The following is a 24881-nucleotide window of genomic DNA, read 5'->3' on the forward strand; positions in this document are numbered from 1 at the left end:
TCCCCATAGATAATGCTGCACAAGTGATAATTGGATGATAAGAGCGAGAGGAGTGCCAATCTCGACGAATAAGGAAATTCCACAAACAGTTTGATTGCAATTTTCCACCAAAATGGTTGAGCCTCTCCAGTTCAGAGTGTGGCTGGGACTTGCACTTCACTTTGGTCTCGCCAGAGCGATCGTCAACGGGGATCTGTACGGAACGCTGCCCGAACTGGTGCTCCGCCATCTGAATGGCAGCCACAGGGACTTCGAGGAGTGGACTGGGAGGATGAGCCAGGCCCTGCAGCCGGAGCAGCAGCAGCGTGTGGCATGGAACTTGCCCTGGACAGATGCTCTGGCGGTGGGGAAAAGTCTCTTGGAGTTGCAGCAGCTGCTGGAGCCCAGCAATCCCCTCAAGCTGCAGCTCTGGATGGGACTCTACTGGCACCTGCGACGCTCTAAACGACTGGACGGTGGGATGAGGTCCAACTTTGCCCGGACTCTGTGGCGTCTACAAACGCAGCAGCCGGAACTATGGAGTCCCCAGCTGCAGAACATGTGGCAGAGTCTGCCCCGCTCTCTGCGGCTCATCCTCCGCAGCCGCTGGCTGTGCCTGCAACACGAGCGCGAGATGCTCTATGCCTTGGGTGGACACCGCCTGGAGCTGGGAGCCAACAGCAACTGCAGCATGTGGCAGGTGCAGGAGCAGCCACCGGACAGGGATCCCAACTGGCTGCGTCTGGTCAATGTGTGCGACAATCGTAGCCGCTGGTTCGTCAGCATGTTGCAGCAGCAAGACAACACGAGCCTAGTGCTGCACACTGCCCCCAGCCACATGGCCAGCAAATTGTGTGTCCTCGACGGACTGAGCTACCTGGGAGGTGCCTCTGCGGACTCCAACTGCCACTGGCAGCTCCACGATTGCAGCCACTTGCCGCAAATATTGTTGGGTCGCAAATAAAAATTAGCGGAAGGTGTTTTCGGGGGGTTCTGCTGCTGTTTTCTACTCACCATTTGGTGTCAGGGATCTGCTCTTGTGGCTGCCTGACGCTCCTGCCGTCGCCCCCTTCTCGTACAGGCAGCTGCTGGAGGCGGCATGCAGTCGCTGTGCCACATATTGCTGGTACTGGGCGGCATGGTGTTGCTGCTGCTGCTGCTGTTGCTGCTGCTGGATGGAGGCAATGCTGTTGCTGCTGTCGTATCTGAGCAGGAGTGTGGCCGACGTGCTGCCCAGCTTTTGGGGCATGGGCACATAGATTGTTGGCTGCTGCTGCTGCTGTTGACGGTGCAAGGTGTTGGCCTCTTGCAGCGACATCACCGATATGCCCGATGGGGTCTGGCGGCCACTTAATAGACATGTGGGCGTGGCCGTGCGTAACGGCTGCTGTTGCTGTTGCTGCTGCTGCTGCTGCTGCAGAGTGCCGCCAGATGTGGCCGATGTGGCAGTGGCCGATGTGGCAGTGGCCACCGCCCCATTGCTGGCCAGTGTGGTGCAGCTGAGGATCATCACGGGCGACTTGTCGTGCAGATCAGGCAGAGACGACGATATCGCGCTGCTGCTCACAATGCTCTTGTTGTATCTGTTGCTGTTGTTGCATGTTGCTCTGGTGTTGCTGTTGCTGTTGTCTTTGCTGCTGGGACAAGTGTTGCTGCTGCCCTCCAGTTGCTGCTGCTGCTGCTGCTGTTGTAATGTGCTGTAGGTGTCCGTGGATTTGCGCGTTTTGAAGAGACGCATGCTACGTGGTTGCTGCAATTGTAGGAGGGAACAAACGAAGTTGTGGATTAGTTTTTGTAAGCCAAAACCCCAGACCCAGAAACCTCAATTTTGTCTGCAATCGCCCCGCACATTCGACACATTCCCTTACTCTTTTCGTTCAACGGAGCGTATAATTAACACAAATTGCAACCCCGGTGGCGCCTCGAAAGTGAGCACTACAAAGTGTTGCCACTGGCAGGCAGCTCCAGCAAATGTTTAACCATCGATTTCCTAGCATTCCACTCCAACTCCCATGTGCAACATGTTCGAGTGTGCCTCAGGAATCGTACATTAGTTTTCCATTGCGGAAGTAAACGAATCTTGAAATCTCTGCGGGCAGTTGCTGGCTCTGCTGTAACCCTCTCTCCAGCTCTATTTATAGCTCGCTATAAATACTTGTGTACTCGACAGCGACAAGTGGCTGCTTATCAATCTTATCAGCACACAGAGAGACGACACTTCCCCCCCCCACCCACCGTATGCTAATGAGAGCAGGCGCCGCCAACCCCCGATCGCTGGCTGGCTTATCGGTTCAATAAACGCCTCAAAGGTGATAACCAGCAATAAAAATAAACAATAAAATAAACAATATATAATATTTGCGAGTCTTTTTTGTTGTTAACTATTATTGTTGGACTCGTTTGTGTGCTGTTGCTTGCGGCATGTGTCACAATATTTGCTCGCTGGGGTTTCTGTCTTCTGTTTGGTGCACGAAATGAATCAGGGGGCGGAGTGTCACTGCTGAAGGTCAGCCAACAGCTGCCGAGTGGGTGGAGGGGCGGGCAATGAACCACAACACGCACCAAAAACCATCCACAGAGGCTGAGGCAGAAGAAGCCACAGCTGGAGCTGCTGGATGTTTAATGGCTAATTTCCTCAACTGCCTTTTACTTTTCAAATTAGCCAAACTGCGCAGTCAGAGCTAATTTGATGTTTTATACGAGTGGTAAGCGACAGCCAACAGTTAACAGCCGGCTGCAGTCCTCAGCTCCTGCACACCCCCCCCTTCCCTCCTCCCAGTCGCCACTAATTGATGTGGCATTTGCGTGTGCATCTGCGTACGACGCATTTCGATGCCCAGTGGAGAGTTCTGTGGGGCACAGTGGTTGGGCTCCGCTTAGTAGGGAAACTCTACTGCACATGGAGACTTTTGGCAGCATTTTCAGCTGAAATCGCTCAAAGACTACTCCAATCCATGCCGAAATAAAAGTGTTTGGTCAGCAAGCAAATCTTCTGCCATTTCCATTCCCTGCCCACTGTCTCTCTGTGTGTCCAATCAGCCGTCCTTTGGCTCCCTCCTTTGGCTACTGTGCAGCCATAATTTTGCTAATTTTATCAGACGCTGTGAACCTTGTCTGCCTGATTTTTATGGACGCTTTTAGCCGTGGCCATAGAGGATGTGGCAGAACCTTAGATCCGAACAATATGTTGTCGTAATGTGCATTTAATTGGTCACCGAGGTCGTTGCCATAAATTTCGCATGTGCGTGTCTCTGTCTCTGTCTCTGTCTCTGCCTCTGCCTCTGTCTCTTTCCTCTAATTAATAGTGCAAAATTTTAATGGCCATCCTCGGATGATAGTCAGAGATGGAATCGGAATTGGAATCAGAATCGTCGAGTCGCAGTCGCAGTCATAGTCAGAGTTGCAGTCGCCGTCAGAGTTATAGTCAAAGTGGAAGCCCAAGAGCAAATGGCCGTCTTGTTTATGGGGCGAAACCAGTTTCAAGGACGAGCCGCTGGCGCGATTCCAAGAACTTCACTTGGCTCATTACCGCATGACGATCGTCATCGTGTGGCTGTGGCTGTGGATGTGAAGGTGGCTGTGGATGTGAAGGTGGAGGAGCAGAGCACCACGTCGACTCTCCTCGCCAGACGCTGAATGGAATGGGATGGAGCTAGGGTCTGGGGATGGGAAGGTGGCGCGTAGCAGCGAAAACGTGACTCTCCCGTCTCTTTGGGGCTGACGATTGCTAAACTATTTTTTAAACTGCCTTTCAGTCGGACAAGGACAAGGCTAAGCCGATGGCCCCTCGCATATTTCTCTGCACTTAATTTTATTTTAATTTGCAAACAGCAGCAGCAGCAGCAGCAGCAGCAGCAGCAGCAGCAGCAGCAGCAGCAGCAGCAGCATCGTCCTCGTTCCTTTCTTCTTTTTTTCTTAATAAGTAATAACCGCATTTTCCCCGGCTTTTAGTGTGATCCACTCCCTCTCCATCCACTGCTGGAGTGCTGCCCAGAGACGGCAGAGTCGAAGCAATCGCCGCCGCATAGTTGTAAAATTCCTGTAAACAAGCCGAGGTTGCTTGCCACAGCTGTGGCATGTGGCAGCCTGGAGACCGTACTGAATGCTACACATACTCAAGCACAAACCGCCACACACACACACAGACATTCAGATGATCCCCACAACAATTGCAGCTATGGGTTGGCATTGGCCCCACGGGTTGCCAGAAGAGTTCTGCAGCCACAGAGGGGAGAGTCAATGAGAGGAGAAAGCATGGGAAAGGGCGAGGCTAAGAGGTGAGCTTTTGTGCAAAGAGAGAATAGAAGAGGGGCATTACGTAGGGGCGTTCCCTCTTCCCCTTCGACATTCCAGCAACTTCTTGAGCGCCCCACTCGTGGCAACATTATCAGGGGCAGCCCCAGAGTTGTTACCTTTTGTTGCCACAAACTTTTTGAGTTATTTTTCCAGTGCATGCCTTATGTACATACATATGTATGTACATACATACATTTTATGTATTTATTTATGTATGTTTCGATGTGGCCTATCTACCATGCGCCTACATATCCATGTGTGCTGCTGCTGCTGCTTTGTGTGTGTCTGTGTGTGTTTGTGTTCGTGTCTACTACTGGCAAGTCCGCATTCTTTTAAAGGTTGCCCCAAGTTGGCCAGAGCCGGGGCCAGCGTAAGAGCCAGACCCAAAGAGACAGAGCCGCATGGCATGGCATGGCTTGGCCTGGCATAGCAGACCAGTTCGAACGAAACATAAACCAAAACCGAAACCAAAAACCGAAAAACATTTGCCCGCCGGCCGCCTTGAATGGTGCGTCGGCGTCAGCAGCAGCAGTGGCAGCAGCAGCAGCAGCAGCAGCAGCGTCTTGGGGCAGAGGTTGTGGCGCATGCGTCCAGTTTTCATTTTCGTTTTAATGTTGCTGCCGCTGCCGCTGCCGCTGCTGCTGCTGTTGGCGGCTTGTTCTTAGTAGCCCAAAAAAAGCACAAAAATCATTTGAAAATCGACCGACAGCGGTTCCGATCTATAGAAAGACGCTGGTGATGGTCGTGCCAATCGAGCTTCCCCCTCTGGTATTCAGCATTTTTGGGCACCAATCACAGACTTAATTGCGGCACGACACACACACAGAGACAGAAATCGAACGGTTGCAGCTAGCCGCAGATACGCAGATCGGGCGGGGGGACTGGGGCCGAGGGCGGAAAGTGGCTGACCTTCAGGCGTCCGTCGGTCCGTGGACTGCCACCTGTTTGCCCAGTCCCCGAAGGAGATATCGGAGCGAAACAGTTGCTGGACGCTGTTCCAGCTAATTAGGCATATCAATATGATTATCCCCTCTGCGGCAGAGGCCTCTGCTGCTGCTGCTGCTGCTGCCTCGAGTGTTGCTGCTGCTGTTGCAACTGTGACTCATCCTCGTGTGGCGCGTTGCGCCTGTAAAAATGCTGCTGGAATGTTGCTGCCACATTCGCCGGGCTATAAATAGGTAACCTAATCAAAATGCAGGCGTGTAAGCCAGGCATTTGCATAGTTCTTGCTGCCTGCTGCATGTTGCTGTTGTTACTGCCTGCCGCATGCCGCATGCCGCATGCCGCCTGCTGCATGTTGCATGTTTCTCCTCTTGGCAATTATCTTTGGCATGCGCAGACATTGGTCTAAATGTCAAGGTAAATTATGATGCATTCAGCTATTACGTCTAATAGTCCAAAATTCATGCACGTGTGCAACTATTTTTAGTTGTTCTGCCGGAGACGGAGACGGAGTCGGAGTCGGAGTCGCTGGAGGTGCCTGCCCCCCCAATGACAGATCACTGAAACCTGCTGCTGCTGCTGCTGCTGCTGCTGCTGCTGCTGCTGCTGCTGCGGCTCCTCCTCCTTTTGCTGTGGCTGCAACTATTTGATGCATGTCTCTGGCTGCGCCCTTTTCTACGCTAATTAAGCCGAGACTTGCACTTGGCCGAGAGTCCCCAGTCGCAGTCGCAGTCGCAGTCGCAGACCCCAGACCCGGCCAAGGCCTCTACGATTGCCATCTGAAGATGGTAGGAGGAGTGAGGAGTGGGGAGGCAGGCGCATGGCCTGCAGCGTTTGCAACATTTAATCATCACATTGCTGCAAAAATCGTATCATTAGCGTTTTTACGATTACGCGCTTTATCAAAATAGCTGCGGCAGCAACAGCCAACAGCCAACGGCCAACGGCAGCCAGAAGCCACATTTCCAGATGCACTGGCACTGGCAGTGGCTGTGGCAACAGTTGTTGCATCGCACTCGTACGATGGGCCACATGTGCTGAGAAGTTGTGCAGAAATATGCCAACTATTTATCGATAAATGTACACACAGATGTCCCCCGATAATCTGCCCTCTGCTCAAATGGTTTATCTTTGGTTTGGACAATGATTTGCAGATATTAGATTAGATTTTGGAATTAATGGCAGAGGTTGCTGCATGCATTCCACTGTCCGTCAGATGATTAAATATTTTGTGAACGAACACACACAAAGCAACGCCACACACACACGCACACACACACACACAGTCTGTCCAGCGCAGACATAACACAAAAAGTGAACTGAAGTGCAGAAGAGAAGTGAAGTGAAGGGGCTGGCGGTGCAGCAAATTCTAATCAATGCTATCAGAAGCGCTGCAACATTTTCTGCTCAACTTTGTCGTTGCTGCCACTGCCACTGCTGCTGCTGCTGCTGTTGCACGTACATGTAATTTTTTTAATTGCAGCCAACAATTTTGCAATTGGTTCAGCGACGATGCGATGGCAGCAGCAGCAGCAGCAGCAGCAGCAGCGGGAGTTCCAGCAGCAGCAGATTTCCAGTTATGATTTAGCTGCGGGACGCACACACCCGCAACAAGACCTGGAGTACTGCCCACTCCACCGCTCCACAGTCCGCTGCTCAGTCCAAAAAGAACTGTTCAATGATGGCCAGCCGAGAGGGCAACAACAGTTGGTGGCTGGCTGGCCTGTAAGTCTATACTTTCACTGCTGTTGCTGTTGCTGTTGCTGTTGCCACATGTGTTGCACTCTGTTGACAGGCCAGTCGATCCACAAAAAAAGGATGCCACATCCTCGCTGCTGCTGCTGCTGCTGCTGGCAGATTTGTAACTCAACACCAGATGACGCCACATGTGATGCAACAGGCAGGCGACGTCACATTGTGATGTGATGTGATGCTTCACTTAATCAGGTGTTGCCACTGATCCGCAGCGACAATTACACACGAGTGCTGTTGCTGTTGTTGCTGCTGCTGCAACTTGTGGCAATTATGCCTTGAACTTGTTCTGAACGCGCTCTGAAATGACAATTTCATTCCAGGCTGCCGCTGCCGCTGCTGCAGTTGTTGTTGCTGTTTGCTGTTTGCTGTTTGCTGTTTGCTCTTGGAGGTTGTTCAACTCGTGCCACAGCTTTCATGGCTTGTCATTAGCTAATGTATGACGGCAGCAGGAGACAGCAATCATTGGACTGTGCACTGGAGCTGGACTCCACTGGAGCGATCAGTGTGGATGCGATCAGAGTGGTGCTCAGAGAATGCTCATGAACCGCATGAACCTCAATTATTGTACACACACACGCACACACACACACTCATCTGTGTGTATGCTGGAGCATGTGCACACGTGGAATTCCTATGACGCGTTGCAGCTGCAGCTCTGACCATTACCATAATGCATCTGGTTCTAGATCATCGCTGGCCTGAACCCTCTTAAAGTGTGAAATGACTGGAGGGGGAACACAGTCCGCATGAAAAGTGAAAGGCAAACAACAACAAGCAGAGGCTGGGGCTGAGGTTTGCTCTGCTCTGTCAACATCTTTATGCTGATCTTTATGCTATCCATTAGTACGCGGAGTACAACAGGCAGTCTCCGGCTCATCCGCTCATCGCATCGGGTTGGGCCACAAATGGTGTCCCAATGCAGCGAGCAAACTCACTTTTGACACCTCATCGATTTTGTGTGTCGGGCAAACAACACGCGAAGTGACAAATTCCACGACACTAAAACAATAAATACAGCCACAGATGCAGATACAGATACAGCCACAGATACAGATACAATAAAAGTGTGCAGCTGGGGGACTTGTCACATTTCACTTTTCAGCCTGTTCGGACATTTTGGCAAAGGGTTTCCTCAGAGTTTCCCCAGAGTTTCCTCAGAGTTTGCTTCGAGTTTGATTTGATTTCCCCCGATGGCTGCTCATTAGCCAGGAACACAAATCTGAAACCTGAAAGCTCGCATCTAACAAGCTCCAAGAAGTCACCAAACCAAAGGCAGCAAAAAGACATCTGCAACGTACCCCCGTACTGCTCCCCGCTCCCCGCTCTCTCTCCCTGTCTCTTGTTTGCCACTCGAGGCGAAAGCAATTTCCTTGGAAAATTGCTGCCTCCACAGTGCAGTGCAGTGCAGTGCAGCGCTTCATCAATTTTTATCGATGAAGACCCATTTGGTTGATAACTCCATTTGTGGCAAATGTTGCGCACGCGCGTTTTCAGTTGCTGTTGTTGATGATGCTGTTGCTGTTGCTTCTTGTTGCTGTTGCTTCTTGTTGCTGCTGGTCCTGCACCTTCTCCTGCTGCTGCTGCTGCTCCTGCTCCTGCTGCTGTTGCCGTTAGTAAATTTCGCGCGAAAAACTTCAAAGTTGAGTCTGCTCAAGCCTGGCCAAGCGCGCACCTTTCCATGCTGCAGTTTGTTGTTAATGTTGTTGTTGATGTTGCCACTGCCACTGCCAGTGCCAGTGCCAGTGCCACTGTGTTGCAAAAGGCAAACGCACGTGTTGCTATGCACGCTATGAGGATGTTGCTGCTGCCGTAACAGTTGCAATTGTGGCTGCCTGCCGCCTCTGCTGCCTCTGCTGCCACTGGACTGCTGTCACTGGCCGTTTAGGCCAAACTTGGTAAATTGTTTTGTTGAGCACTGATCGCTGGTTGTGGCCTTTCTTTTCAGTTCAAGCTTATATGGACATCAGTTGCTGCAGCTGCTGCTGCTGCTGCTGCTGCTGTCTCCGAGTGAGAGTCGCATACTAATGGTGGCTCTTGCGGCTCTTTGTCTGCCTGCAATTTTAATTACCACATTGGGCGGCAGCCTCGAACTGGGACTGGAGCTGGGGAGCGCTGCTTTCGGCTGCCGCATTGATTTGGCACAATTTACATATCAAAGCGAGCGAAGCAAACTTCCTGTTCCACACCCAACCATATCCATGCGGAGGAGAAGGAGCAGCAGCAGCAGCAGCAGCAGATGTTCCCCATGGGTCAAGCTCGAGTTGTTGGCCATTTACAGCAGCAGCGGGAGCCTGCCTCATGAGTGGCTGCAACACAAGACGCGGCCAGACTTGGCTGCCATGATGAGACATGGAGCTGCTGCTGTGAGTCCATTGGCCCTCATGCTGTTTACTTGCACCACTTTTTGTTGCTGCACAATACCCTGCCAGAGGGTGACTCAACTCTCAGCAGATGCTTGCCATCACCGCATCGCATCGAGAGGAGCATCCATTGAGCAGCAAGGAGTATCCACACCTCGGCTTACGTGTTTCGGATGTTGCTGCCACCAATGCTGATGCCTGATGCTGTTGCCGCTGAGCGAGTGCTCATTGCACTGGGCACTGGGCACTGGGCAGCAGCCTCTTCTCTGGCCTTCTGTGGGTATTAAAATTACTTGGCATGTAATTAGTTTGCTTCGTTTTTTGTGTCTCTCTTGTAGATGTACATATGTACTGCGTATGTGTTTGTCTTCGCATCTTGTCGATCGCTGCGTGTGGCATCCCCCTCATCAATGATGGACACACAACGTACACGACATGTTCCCCTGCTGCTGCTGCTGCTGCTGCTGCTGCTGGCCAAAGGTGTTATTTTTATGGCTTTATAATGTGAGTCAGTTGGGCTGCCTGCTGCCCCGTTATGTGGCCTGTCAATCACTTGACGTGGCTTTATAATTTGCACAATCTGGCCAAGAACTCAAAGCAGGAGAACAGCCGAAGAACGAAGAACGAAGCACGAAGAACGAGAAGGAAAGCAGGAAAGGGAACCAAAGGGAAAGGATCCACCACAGAGTGGAGTTGTGGTAAAAGCTGGACCACAAGGAGGCAACACACACAAAGGACTGCCACAGAGGCTGCAGCTCTCATTAGAGAGAAAGTAAAGCTAGAAACTTGTGGCTCTAACTTAGAGCATCCAATGGATATCCCAAGCCACCGAATGGAAAGCGAACCATCTTTATGCCGTACTTCCGCTCGTATTCATCTCTTGTGCTCCTTTGGCATTTCCCTCCTCCATTGTGCAGATGTACCCCACGTTCATCAATAAGTTGAGTTTTCGATTTTATGCCTCTCCACTCCACTCCCCGCTCTGCCATCCAGCTACATTCTCCTGCAGTTATTGAGGTTCGGTTCGGCTTTACTTTGATTCTGTTGTTTCCGTTTGTGCCACTTGTGTCCAGTTGAGTTGAAAATTATTGTGATTATGGTAAACTCTTGTTGCTTTTCTGATGCTGATGCTGAGATGCTGGAGCGTTGAGTCCGATGCTGGAGCTGATGCCGAGTCGATCTCGAGTCGGATTGGATCTGTGTGGTGTGCACCTGCTGCTGCTGCTGCTGCTGCTGCTTTTGTGGCTCGGTTTCTTCGAGAGTTTCGCAGTTTGCATACATGCCACCACATGTGGTGCTGGCTGCAGTGTTTTATTGCCTTAGCTCGGGGTTTGCCTTGCCTTTTGCTTGGTGCTTTCCATTGTTAGACTCGTTTGGTCGCCGCTTAATTGCCGCCTTGGATTCGTATTCGTATTCGTTTTCGTATTTGTTTCTGATTCTGGATCTGTTTGCTCAGCTCTTTGCCATCGCAGTGCTAAACACGGCTAAGAGGGGGAAGGGGCGGGAGTAGAGGGGGATGTGCAACAGCTGCAGCTGCAGCCGCGACTCTCGCGAGGCGTGACTAATCAATCGAGGGATTTTCTCCATCTTCTGTCTCTATGTCTATGGCCAGGTCGAGTCATTCCCTTGATTGGCACTCCAATGTCAAATTCATCTTTGATTTTCGATGCTTTTTATGTGTTTTTTATGTGTTTTTTGTGTGTGGATGGATGGATGAGACGCGCCCTGCCCTGCCCTGCCCTGCCCTGCCCTGCCATCGAAATTTGTGCCTCTTTTGGCATTGCATGCGAGATTGAGACTCTGCGCTTGTGTGTTTGCTGCATGTGGCAGATAAATCTCTTGCATAAAGTGCGCGCTCAGACATCAGCCATCAGACATTCAGGTCTCGTCCCACATCTACGCGGGGAGCAGCGAGCAGGCAGCCGCAAGCCGAACCAAAACTCGATGCTAATCAAAACGAAACTTTGGAGACTTTCCCAAAAGCCAAAAACTTCATATTTGACCTTCAAATTGCGCGGCTGCCTGCTGCTGTGGCAGCCACGCCCCACGCCTAAAGCCCCTAAAGCCACACACACATTCACATGGCTGCCATTTCACTCAACGGAGTCGGAGTCTCATAGCCGTAGCCGTAGCCTCATGCCTCATGCCTGGAAGTCGAAGTTGAAGTTGAAGTTGAGTTCTTCACGACAGACGTGCAATCCATCAAAGCTTCTGTGGCTGTGGCTGTGGCAGCAGCCGACGGGGAGGGCAAGAGCATAATACATAATAATATTTGTGCAAAGTGTTAAGGCAACAAAACAGCAGACAGTAGCAGACATCCTCAGACGACAGCAGCAGGGAAGCAGGAGGAGGAGTGGCAGCAGCAGGAGGAGCATCTCCATGCGCAGCTACTGGATGGGATGGCCCAGGAGGAACATCTAAACAGCCACCAACAGCAGCGGATGGGGGGCAGACCTCGGGGGCAGGATCAGTAGAGCAGAGGAGCCGCAGCAGAGTTTAGGTGGAAGGAACGACAACGGGGAACGGACAACGGACAACGGACAACGGACGGAGGACGGAGGATGAGGGACGACGACAACGTTTTGTTTTAATTTACTCGACGCCGCCGCCAACGATATTGTTGTTGTTGTTGTTGCTGTTGTTGCTGTTGCTGTTGCTGCTGTTGGGTTTCCTGTTTAGATAGTTTTTTGTGATTTTATGCGATACACCTTCCATGTACAACTGTTAGGCGGTGGCTGTGGCACGCTGCAAGGGACTGCGACTGGGACTGGGGCTGCTGCTGCTGCTGCTGTTCGTCCACTTTGATGTACGTACACTTTGAAATGTTGTTGATGAGTACGCGAGATTTTTAAAAGATTGCAACACGGCAGCAACGGCAGCAACGGCAGATGGGACAGCGAGTCTGCTGGCTTATTTAATAAATTGTAATGCACGCCCGCCCTGGACATAGCGGATGGAGGTGGAGCGGTTGTCCCTGCTGCCTCCTGCCTGACAGTGGCTGCAGATTAATTGAAAAGGTTTCCTTTTGGCTCCACTGCAACACACTTATGACTTGTGCTGTCTCCTTGACTTAAACCAAAAACAAAAGACTTGGAAGACGAACACGAAACTGAAACTAAATCAGAGTTTAGTTAAGTTCAAAGCCATTCAGCAATTATATCAATTAACTAAAGCCCGACGCATGCGAGGGGCCACGATCCACACGGGGACACGATCGAGGGGCAGGGACAGGGACAGGGACGGAGAGGCACTTTTGGGGGCTGGGCCCGGGACGCCCCAAAAGAGGGGAAAAGAGCCAGTCATTGAGGCACAGCCAGGGGCAATTATAGAGCATAAAACATCGATAATCATAATAATTAAGGATGACTGGTCAGAACCAGGCATAAAGACAGCCCAGGAGCTGCCTACTGCCTGCTGCCCGCTGCCTTCTGGCTGTGACAACGCACACAGTAGCCCCAGAACCCCAGAAGATTACGGAGGAAGATGCACACGCAGATTGGAGATTGGAGTAGAGTGCAGGTGATGATGCATCAGATGCTGCTGCACATAAATTGGTAATTAAAGCCTATTTAGGCGGTTTTAGGCAGCCCCAAAACGTTTATTCTGCTGCAGGCATTGCCTGCCGTGATTTGTGCATTTAGAAAGTGTATTCCATGCCCCAAACGGATGGATCTTATTGTTCGTGAATGAAAAGAATCCACCAGAGAGCATTTCTTTTCATCATAATTCTATGAAAAATGTTCCTCAATCAAGAATCGTGGCTCCAAACACACACAAAAGCCCCTTCCGAAAAGGTTGACTTCTTCTTTGAACCAAAACAAAACCCAAGAACGAATCAGAAACAGAAACAGAAACAGAAAAGCCCCAGCCCAAAGAAAATATGGCAGAAACTGTAACAAATTTATTTGTGAAGTTTGCAGCGACTTTTGTCCGCTTTTAAAGTCTCATTTTTTCGACAGATAAATCGGTTTTTGTTTACTATTTTGGCAAGACAACAGGCGGCACGAACAATTGGCAATTTGCTGGGAATTGTGTTGACACAAATGAGGGGAAATATCAATTTCCATTGAGCCAAATGCTCTGCCAAGTGCCGCACCATTGGATGTGTGAATCGTGGCTGCAGGCCACAGTTGTAGATGGATCTGTAGATCTAATTAAATAATGGCTAACGACCCGAGCCAGACCGACATGGATTGCAAATGATTCATGGGATTTGGGGCAAGCTTAGCCATCAGCCGAAGAGCTGTCCATAAACTTGACCCACAAAGCTCCATGAATCACTTGTTGGGATGAGGATGAGAGGCCGAGCAAATGAAGAAATACTGGCAGACAGACAGACACTGGCAGCCGAAAAAAACGTTGCAAAAACAAATGACTAAGTGAAAAATACAACGTACAAAAAACAAGAGGCAAAATGTAACTCGAAGATGATTTATTCACTCTCAGGGAGTACCTCCCCGATTGGAAATCATTCTCATGCTCCGAAAGTATCTAAAAGTCCACTCAACCACTGAAGAAACGAAAACCCAAACCCAAACCCAAACCCTAGAGACAAATTCAATTTCACTTTGGCACCCATTTCATGCCTGAATTGTGCTCAAGGCGGAGGGAAAAGTATTCAAGTATTCGTAATTTTCTTGTGGCATTTCTACCATTTAATTTTCTCAGATTTTCACTTTTTGAAATGTTTTTCTGCTGGTTGTCATTTGTAAAGGTTTCGGTTTCGGTTTCTGTTTCGGTTTCGGTCTCTCTGGTTTTTTCCTTTTATCATCTATATTTTTGATTAACAAAAACCGAAACTTGTTGTGCAGTTAAGCGGCAAGAGCCACCAGACTCGTAAATGCCACAACTGGAGCATGAAAAGTTGTCAAATGAACGAGACTCGTGGACACGTGCGAGTATCTGTAGAATTCTCAGCTTTCCATCTGCCATGGAAATTACAGGCAATTATTGCAGGCAAATCGATTGGCCAGGCTCTAACGATCGTGATGATCGTGACCATTAGCCGATCTTCAAGAGATATTTATTTGCTCTCGAGATTCGCAGAGCCAACAAACGGCCACCAAAGTGGCGGCATAATTGCTTGACAAATATCTCGGATTTCACACTCACCTCTTAATGGGTTTCGGCTGCTTTCGGGTTTGTCGGGTGATTTCGGCGGCTCGTCAGGGATCTGAAAGAAAGAGAGAAAACTCCAATTAGGTTGCCAAATCGATTTGCGAATCAAAAACTATCCACCAGCCATCGTGCCACATGAGCACATAAATCAGGAAACTTCATTAAACCGACTGCCAAAATCTACGAATATAAATCTAAGCTGCAAGTGTTGCACTTGCCACTGCAACCTGCTGCAGCACTACGTGACCGAGCAGTCGGGGGAGATAGGGAACAGGCAACAGGCAGCAGGCAGCAGAGGAATAAATAACTCAATTTAGGAACGGCAAACGAAAAAAAAGTGTTAACTTGCATTTTGCCAATAAATCAATGGAGTGGAGTGGACCGCGGCTCGTGATTAGCGATCCCCCCCGCTCCACACGATGGCTGCTTATCGCCTCGCACGTCCCCCCTCCGTTCAAAAGTTATTCCCCCCTTGGCAGATTCCGGAAGACTTCTTCCAATCATCATCGCCAGAGAGAGCAGCAGCAGCAGCAGCAGGGGAGCGGATCGGAACGGTTGGAAACACGAAACGAAACGAGCAAAGAGATACGAGATTGGGCAGCCGTCAGGCCGCCTGACAGGCAATAACTTTGGCAATCTTTTTCGGCCAAACTTCTCGTTTCTTCTCCCTTTATTTGGCCGAAAAGCCATAAGCGTTGAGTTGTTTATTATAAATATTACAAGACTTTCGGCTCCGAATGCTCAATTCTGCATGCTTCACGCTTGTCAAATTGTCTCGCAGATGCCTCTGCGTGTCCCTCGGAGTCTCGACTCTCGCAGATCTCAATCTTCAGTCTGATTTCGCTGTTGAGCCATCCATCAAGTCCAATTGGAATTAATTTCCGATGCCCAAATATTAACTGAAATAAAATCGGTTAAAGTTGTGCAAATATTCTCCGTGTTTGACATTTGCTTATACTAATTTCGAAATTCAATTAAAATTCTGATTGTAACATGACAAGATAATAATTAAAATAATTGTAAAAATGCACGGCAATTACCAATTAATAATTCACGGCAATTACAAAATATAATCAGACATTTTCCGCGCTGAATAAAACCTTTGGCGAAGCATTTTATTCGGTGGATGGACGTCGCCGATGTCTGGGGGCCCGAATCCGAGGGGGTTTCGGCTCGGACAGACGTACCGTCGGACGGTTCTTAAATCCAATCCGGTTCTTATGTGATTATTATGCGACTTGCGACCGGTTTGCAAGGCAAACAGTGTATAATTTTATGCCGTTTTATTTTGCATTTTTGTGTTTTTATTTTTATCTCTTACTTCTTGTGTGAAATATTTTTGGTATAAGCTGGAGTTCGATTTTCTGGGTGAGTTTTAACATTTTAAACGCATTTGACACACATGTCGGCCCCTGTCCTCCCCTGAGATCCACCTCCACTCCACATTCCCTTCCCCCCTCTCAAATCCATCTTAAATTAACTGTAAAACTGTTGAGTTTATTCGGCTTGAATGCTTCCGATTCAATATTTAGTTTCTTTTGTCGCTTACATAATGGAATGTTTGGCATGAAATTAACAGCTCTGTGGTCTTTGGTCTCTCTCATAATGGATCTCTCTGTCCCTCTACTTCTATCCACCGATTATGATTGTCTTTTGCTTAAAGATCTTTAGAGATGCTTCAAACTTTCTATGCTTCCGACTTTAGACCCTTTGGGGCTTAACTAATCTTCCGCATATGAGTGGGCAAATGGCGGTTACCGCAACAACTGGAAACACTGAAAACAGTTGAATTTATTACCCCGGAAAACTCAAGGTTAACTCCACTTGCCGTTTGTTTTTCCCCCATTTGCGGCCAACCATTTCCCCGTGCGAAAAACGTTGCAAAAACGCCACGCAACAAAAGGAAAATCATTAAAAATCACATATGAATGTGCAACTGCTGGTGGCAGACAGAGAGCGAGAGAGATGATGATGATTGTGGGGCCATATATGGCCAAGAGAAAGAAAGAAATGTCCGAAAGAAGAAGCCGCTGCTGTTGCGTTAATTATATGTGCATTTAATGCTTTAATTAATGTTTTCTATCGAGAGACGAGCGCGCACTGCAGTGAAAGTTATAAGCACTTAGCCGGGAGCGATACATACTTTCAGAGCTGGCAGATACACTGCAAATGTATCTGTATCTGCTCATAAATACTCGAATGTAGCTACAATTCAAACGGCAATTGATAAACCTGCAAACTTGTGGTGCGTGTGCCTGGGCCTGGGCCAAATACTCGCTGGTTGAAACTGAAATCCATTCGAAACGAGGGTGAAATTGTGGCCCCGATCGAAAGTGTTGTATCTTGAGGATGTTTGTGGGCGTTGGAACCACAAGTGGATTCGGATTAGGCAAAGAAATCAGCGTAGATCCATCCATATTTGGCAGCGGATCACAAAGAGAAGCGACTGAAGAGGCTGCAAACAACTTTGGTCCAGAATTTGAAGTGTGTTAGGAATGTATGTTGAGTACGAGTATGCAAAGAGGTAGAACAAATCCTGAAACATATTTAGTTCAATGACTTAACTGAAAAGAGATTAAATATCCCCCCATAAACAGTTACGTCTTGGAATTGGCTCAAACTGCACAAAAGCTGGTCATAATTTCCGCACAAATCGGTTCCGTGATGGCATCAAAATGTTATCAAAGCGGTTCTCCATAGTTTGAATCGGTAATGAAACGGTAGTTTAGTTTGTGTAGGAAACTTTGTGGCACAAATATTCGTATAAATCAGTCGCATTTTATTGTTTTATTCCTATTCAAATACAGCCAGGGCCAGCCAGCCCAGACGCTAATTTAAACAAATGTTTTATTAATGAACAAACGATCGAAGTTTGTGCTGAAAGAACCAACCCTCTCCAACAATATGGAATCAGGTGAATCTGTGTGCTGCCATAGCCCCCATTCTACATAAATATATCTCAAGGGAACACAAGGGCTTAGCGGGGGGCAACAGTGCGATCTATGGACAGGTTATTTCTGGGTTCATTCAGCACCTGCCTATTAGTTTCTGTTTCTATTGCCATTATCCATTATCCATCCAAAGAGAGTTGGGGATCGAGAGACTGAGACTGAGACTGAGGGAAATTTGCAATTTTAATGACGTTCGGCTAAGGTTTTGCTGCTGAACCGCAAACCTTATATAACCCGCGCAGAGTGCAAACCTGAGAGAAACCTCGCGGCATGGGGGGGGACTCAGACTCAGACTCGGCCTCGGACACGGCCTGGAGCTCTGCGACTCTGCGGCTCTGTGGCTATCTCTGGCGTTAGCTCATAATGGCAACACACACACTGTTTATGGCCCAAGCGAAACGTGCACTTGGCCCATCCCCCCTCACCATCACCCTTCCCACACTCTCTTTCTCTCTCTCTCTCTCTCTGTTTTCCCCGGCCATAAACCAAGAAACAAGAAATTTCAATTTCAAATTTAAATTTAAAGCGTCTAACTTTCGCTTTCCTCCGGCTGCAAGGAGAGACCCACAGATCTCTGGGAGATTTCTCGTTTCTCGCAGAGAGAATTCCTCCGCGCAGTTACAGCATTTTGCAGTCAGCAATTAGCGGATAGACCGCAGGAACACACACACACACACACAGACACCACTCAGCCACACAAATAATAAATCAAAACCCAATAAAAATTTAACGAAAATTTGTTGCATGTGCTAATGCGAGAGATGTGGTGGTTGTTGCAACCGGTTGCAGCCCAGCCAAAAAAAAGGAAAAAAATATAGAAACAAGCAGCGAAACAACAAGCCCCCCTGCCCCCTGCCCCGTGCCCCTGCCACAGCCACGAATCCCCGAAACAAAACTGCAAACGACAGCCAGACGACGACTTTCCATTTTCAAATGCTGCGCTTGCAGCAGGAGGGCGAGGAGTGTGTGGCGTGTGGCATGTGCTTTTGCTGGGTCTGCAGCCACTGACCAGCCAGCACTGGCCGGCCACTGCTGCAACATCGCAGCATCGACAGCAGCAGCAGCAACGGCATCAGCGACACAACAGCAACAACTTTTCATTTCGTTTTTCACGCGGCGCATGCCAAAAAAAAAGTAAGGAAAAAATATAGAAAGAAGCAGAAGAAACTGCCAAACCAGCGGAAAAGATTTTGATAGAGAATCAAGTACGAGAGAACGGAGTCGCCGAACTATGAGATGCAACTGGTAACACGACTTCCTCTTGCTCATATGCATCCTGCAAACTCTTCCGCACTTTTAGGCTCAAATCCCCAACTGTCCTGGGGAAAAGTGTAAGACTTTCCCTGTCGCTTTCCATGCTGTGTGTTTGCTGTGTGTTTGCCATGCTGAAAGCGTAGACAGAGTTCGATTGGATCCGAGACTTGGGTATTGATGATTTTGGAAAAGTGGAAAACGCTGAGGCTTGGTCTTGGACTCTTGGGCAATGTCTGAGCTCTGTCTACGCAGCTGGATGTGTCTGCCCCCGTCCCTTCCCTGTAGTTGTAGTCGGAGTTGTGTGGCAAGTGGCGGCGGCTGGCAATGTTGACAATTTTCAGCAGTTGTTGCTTCCACTGCCGTTGCGGTTGTTTCTCCCGCTGTTGTGGCTACAGTTGACCGGTCTTTGCCTTTCACGTGTGCAAATAAAACGAAGAAAAAGACGGCAACAGTTGTGGCAGAAGACACCGACAGCAGGGCGCATTTCCCCCCACTTGGTCAGCAGTTCTTAGGGTATCGAGTAGTTCCTACACTCCATTATGTTCGGATTACTATAGCATTTGTGTCTTGTATGGTGGGGGTAGCCATAGAGGTTTATCGGACTCCGAATATAGCCTTACTTTCTTGTTGTTTATGGCCATGTTGCTGGTGTCGATAGACTCTCCTACGAGTACCGTCCACGCTTTTGCTTTTCACTCACACTCACACTCACACCCAAACACTGATACTCATGGATACATTCGCAGGCAAACAAATAATAATTGTTCAATGCCTTTTGTGGCCAAAAGACAGCGGAAATGTTGCTGCTGCTTGTCGTTGTTGCTCGCTTCGGCACTTGCAGCAGAGAAATAACATGGATGGCGAGGGGGAATGGATGTGTAAATAGTTTTAACTACTTTTCATGCACTAGCGGTTGTGCCGAGTGGTTCGGTTCGATTCGGTTCTTCCTCTCCAACGGAAACCGAAACCAAACAAAACGAAACACACGAATCCAAAGCCGCCAAAGCCAAAGCCAAAGCTAAAGCCGGTGGCAATGCTGTCGATGATGACTCAAGCATAAAATTCTAAGGGGTCTTCGGATGGGGCGATGTCTCCGCGGAAGAGCTTCTCTTTGATTATGCGAACCAACGCGAGTCGTCGTCGCGAGTGTACTTCCGTTTGGAAATCCAACTGCAGAACAGACAAGACTTGGACTTTTGAGGGACTGAATCTTGAGGTAGAGAAGGAGCTTTGCCAGCTCGGTTCTTGAGTGCAGCGGAAGCTGTTAAGGTGTTGAAGTACTACTAGATGCCCATCAAAATACTCGAACAAAGTGATTGTATCCCCATGGTTTTTTTTTGGGAAGATCATAAATCTCGCCGACATTTACTGCTGTTCTTTCACATTTCTCTCTACCTGCCGCTGCAGCACATTTTCACATAGAAATATCAATTAAATTTCAGACGACAGGCTGGGCTGGGCTCCAACTTTAATGATGTTCTTTTGGCCTGCATAGGGCCCTTGGTTATGGCCATAACCATAACCAATGTTGATTCAATCATTTATCATGTGCCAGAGAGACACGTGGGCAAACAACGGAGCGAAGAGCGAACACAAACACTCTCCGGAATCCACAAGACGAAGACGAGAGACGGAGCCCAGCCCCCAAAGGGTTTGAAATGCAGTTTCTTGACCTCTTTGCGGTATCAACTAATTAACCGTTAACATTACTCGTACGAGTACAACAACAGCCACAAGTGCCACAAGCGGCGACCTGCAGACAAATTTCCTTGCCGCCTCTGACAGGTTGACGCCTTTGGGAAATTGTCAACGTCATCTAAGCCAAGCTAATGCTGATGGCTGTCGCAGTTGCTGTTGCTGCGGGGCTACACGTATGTATGTATGTACATATGTATGTATGTGTGTTTGTTTATCTTTTACCGTTTGTAAACTGTCATATTTCTTGTGGCAGCAGCAGCAGCAGCAGCAGCAGCAGTCGTCAATTTGTTACTATTTCGACATTAATTTGTGGATCTCTTGATGATTTCTGAATGATTTTCTGCTGATTCTGCTTTTGCTCTTGGCTGTGCATAATTTATGGGAGAATCTTAGGCACAAACTGGAAATGCCATGCCCCAAAGGTAGCGATGGAAATTAAAGTGTAATTAAGCGAAAATTCAGTAAGCTGACAGATGCAACTGTTGGGGGAACAAGGATAAGGCTAACCTTCCACTATTATCATAATTACCTCTACTCATCAAAAATTATGCAAGGAATTAAATAAATTACCCGTTTAAACTTTAAACTATTCCAGAGTTGCAGCCAAAGAATTCACGCAATTTCCTGTCCCCATTGCTGTTGCCCCCCTAAACATTTGCAACGTTTTGTGTGGCATGCGACGAAGCGAACGTTTCGACGTTCAACCAATGACAAAATACTTGGACTTGCGGCTAATTACGCCACTCGCTACGGGAATCATTAACACATTTCTTAGTCATCATTCTTGTCCATTTTGTCTCCCCTCCACTCCGCTGCGCTCTTCTCACTCCTCTCTGTCACTCTCTTTGCCAGAGAGTTGACCCAATTTTCATGACGAATAAAATAACAGTAGCTGTCCACTGTCCACTGTCCACTATCCCGAAACCCCCTCCCGCGCACTCCACACACCACACAATCCAACGAAACTCAAGCGAAACGACGAAACTTTTACTTGCGCATTGAAATTAACATTTCTACTTATTATTTAGCGATTTCTTCTTATTTTTGAATGTGCAGAAAATACAGACAAAACCGCTGACAGCTGCAATTGCCTCCAGGGGTGTGTGGCGGTGCACTGGGGAGAGGGGTGCGGTGCGGTAGAGCACTGCAATTAAATGTGAGATTAATTTGCGGATCGGCGGAGCAGCAGCCACTTGTGGTGGATGAAATGGAACGGAATGGAATGGAACCGAATGGAATGGATGCCATGCCCAGAAATGCTGAACGGAAAATGCAAGTGGGAGAGTGGGAAGTAGGAGGGGAGATGGAGAGCAAAATGAGAGACGATAAATGGGCCAAGAAATGATAATCAGATTGGGGTTTGTGTCTCAGCAGTGTCTGGGCGCTATAGAGCGGTAAATGACTGATAATTGGGTTAGTTCAGACGGTAAACAGTAGACCACAAAATAGCAGTAAAAGTAAATACAAGCTAAGTAAAACAATTATCGTTACAGATCAATCTCGTACTCCACATACCAAATGCTATCCAACCGCTCCGCCCACATCCTGCAGTGTGTACACAGACCTGAACCCACTGCGAAGGCCAAAGAAAGGTGTCGCCCCACTTGGTGCACTCGCGTATGTACTTTCAACGGAAACGTTTCAAAAAAGAGCAGGAAAAAACGCCTTCACCTCTGTCCGGCGGGGCACAGCGCTAATGAAACGGTAAGCAAACGCCAGTAAAACGCCCTTTCCCGTCGCACAGCACTGGGGAAAAGCGAAGGCCAAGGAAAAGTGTCGCCAGTTGTCGCCGTTCGACACGTTTGCAAGTGCTGCTCACTCCGGGGTTCACACGCTTTTTATGGCCAACCCATTAACGTGGTGGCCGGCAAATGTTTCCATCATCATCTCTCTATTGCCAAACGTTCAACTGGAGCTGGAGATTGCAGTGGACTCCAGTTGGAACGGGAGGTGGAGCGAGAGCGGGAGGGCGAGCGAGAGCGGGAGGGCGAGCGAGAGCTGCTCATCATCTTCAGATGACTGTCGGCAGAAGCAGCAGGCGGCAATTAAAACACGCGCGAAAGTAAAACGTTTTACAGTTAACAAAACAAAAACATAATAAAACAAAGAGAGAATAAAAGCGGAAGACCGACTATAAAATACACTTGAAGATGAATTAATATACGGGGGGATTCAGGTAGGGCGTTTAGCGGTTCAAGCTTCAAAGCAAACTTAGAAAGCCCAGCGTGAGAGAGGGTATCATGCGAGATAAAGAGATGAGAAGAAGCACACTCGGAGAAACACATGAGAAACAATAACAAATTGCACATTTAAAAGCTTTCGCTGTGTCTCGGCTTGTCTGGGCTCGTCTCTGTCTCGTTTCGTCTCGTCTCGTCTCGCCTCTCTTTGCTGCATTTAGTTACAGCAAACGAAATTGAGTGAAAATTGATACATATGAATGCAATTATGATTATAGACTTGGGATGGATGACTTGCTCCCCCACTCCACGCGACTCCACAGAGAGCTCCAATTAAATGCAAATCAGGGCTGAAAGTGATCGTAAGTGATCGCCGCATGCCGTGGCCCCTGCAACCCGACTCGATTAATCTCCGACCACAAGAAAAGAGATGAAATATTGGACAGTGTCGTGGCTTTAATTACTTTATTACGAGCTGCGATTCCGCAAAAGCCAAACGGAGTGGATGCTCCACTGGCAGCCAGGAAGAAATGAAGGAAGGATCGAAGGCGGTGGCCTTAGCGGTACTTTGACGTTTAACCAAAAGACAAATCGCTTACGCCCCCCTCCGCTCACCGCACTCCACTCCCGATACGGTACGGATACGGATACTGATGACGAGGATAAGGAGGAAGGAGAAGCCCGACATGACAATTTAGTGTAACGATATCTGGGCATACAAAATATAGGAGGTGCCCCATACGAAACATCCAAATACAGTGGGGCACTACGGTATATGAAAAATAATTTAATTTATAACAAAGGTAAGGCTAAGTCCACGCACAGTGGGCCAAAGCAGTGAACATTTGCAGGGTATAAAATATATGGAAATGCTGATGCCATCTACGAGTATTTCTCATTAATGCGACAGTAAGTAAGTAAACAAAACAAAAACAATTCCAAAAACAAATCCAGATCCCCACTGTTCCACTGTCTCGCGTTTCAGTATGAAAGTCGATGATGACCACACAACAAACGCAGTCTGGAATGTCCAGAGTGCAGAATGCAGCCGAAACCAGAGCCAGAGGCCTCCTACAACGGACCATTGGGCCACACACAAGAGGCGTGCCCCGGGTCCGGACCCAAACTGAGCCCCAAACGAAATAAGAATTAATATTTTCCCTCCTTCTTTCTTTCCCTCCTTCTCCCTCTGTCTCATTGTGCTGACGGGTACACAGTAGGCGGAGGAGGACGGCCCGAGGTTCGTCAATGGAAAAATTAATTAAAAATTGTGCTGCTTCTCCAAAGAAAGTATCCGAAACTAGAGAAATGGCTCATTACAATGATTACGCATACACGTACGCTACACGAGAATCCATCTATTGAGTTCTCTATGGAGAAATGAGTGTGGGGTACGTGAGTTGCACAGACAAAATCGAATCGAATCGGATCGCATCGAATGGAAGCAGACTCGCAGCAGAATGGAAGTGAACGCAAAGAAGGAAGGCCTAGAACTAGTCTTGCAAATTGATTGGGGCAGAGCCATGGAGCCGCACTGTACATTGTGGAGTGTGGAGAATTGACCCACTGTTATTCTGAAATGGTTATAACTGCGCTTTGCTTGGCTAACTGTGGCAAGACCTCAATCCAGATACAAAACGCCGCTTGGCACGCTCTCAGCGCTCTCTTTCTCTCCCTCTCTGCATTCGATTCCATTCGATTTGCTTAACAGACAGAGATGGATAGAGAGAGAGAGGGAAATTCGGACCAGACCCCCAAAAGGTAAATGGCCAAAGAGTCTGCTGGCCAATTTGTTTAATTAGCGTACATTTCTTTTGTGAGTCTACTAAACAGCAGCGACGGCCCATGGCTGCCCTGAGCGCTCCCTTAATCGTACGCCAAGTGAGAGTTCATCAATTGACGCGCAGCAGAGGGGAAAGTTTCATAATTCTTCAGTCTTGAAAGTCAATGAACCGGGGAGGAATTCCATTCCTTGTAGGAGAATCATCAGTGGAGGAGTCCACTCTGCAATGACAAGCGGAATACTCTGATGATGAGAGTTCCAGAGGAGCATCCAGAGGAGCACTCAATGTGGAATGTGGATGCAGCAACATCCAGATTAAAGGGAGTCCCAGCCGATTGTAGTTATCCATTGTGGTTGGAGACTGCATCTTGGCGACCCCCAGCGAATCTTATCAGAGGCAAACGCTTTCGAGCAACAGCTCGTTGGTGGCTGTGTCTGCCACCGATGCAAATATTTAAATGAGGCCGCAGATTAGCGGCGATCTAGACACGTTGTGAAAACATTGTAAACGTTGTAAGACTCATATTTGCTTAGATAAAACACAGAGAGAACCGACTGTAAGGCGGGG

General features: G+C 48.5%; 2 protein-coding genes across 2 annotated transcripts in view; one reads left to right on the top strand and one right to left on the bottom strand.

Moving 5' to 3' along the window:
* Positions 1 to 24881, bottom strand: part of LOC117890010 — a 39341-nt gene that overhangs the window by 8137 nt on the left and 6323 nt on the right. Inside the window, exons 3-4 of the mRNA XM_034794609.1 lie at positions 14445 to 14505; positions 994 to 1729 (exon numbers count right to left, since the gene is read on the bottom strand). Of these exons, the coding sequence (XP_034650500.1) occupies positions 994 to 1717 (724 nt within the window). The 5' untranslated portion in view covers positions 1718 to 1729; positions 14445 to 14505. The remainder of the gene's footprint in view (positions 1 to 993; positions 1730 to 14444; positions 14506 to 24881) is intronic.
* Positions 90 to 969, top strand: LOC117890013. The gene has a single exon (XM_034794612.1). It carries the CDS (start codon positions 113 to 115, stop codon positions 941 to 943), a length of 831 nt encoding a protein of 276 aa, XP_034650503.1. The 5' UTR covers positions 90 to 112; the 3' UTR covers positions 944 to 969.

Source organism: Drosophila subobscura, chromosome E, assembly GCF_008121235.1.
Source record: "Drosophila subobscura isolate 14011-0131.10 chromosome E, UCBerk_Dsub_1.0, whole genome shotgun sequence".
In the NCBI taxonomy this organism is placed as follows: Eukaryota; Metazoa; Arthropoda; class Insecta; order Diptera; family Drosophilidae; genus Drosophila; species Drosophila subobscura.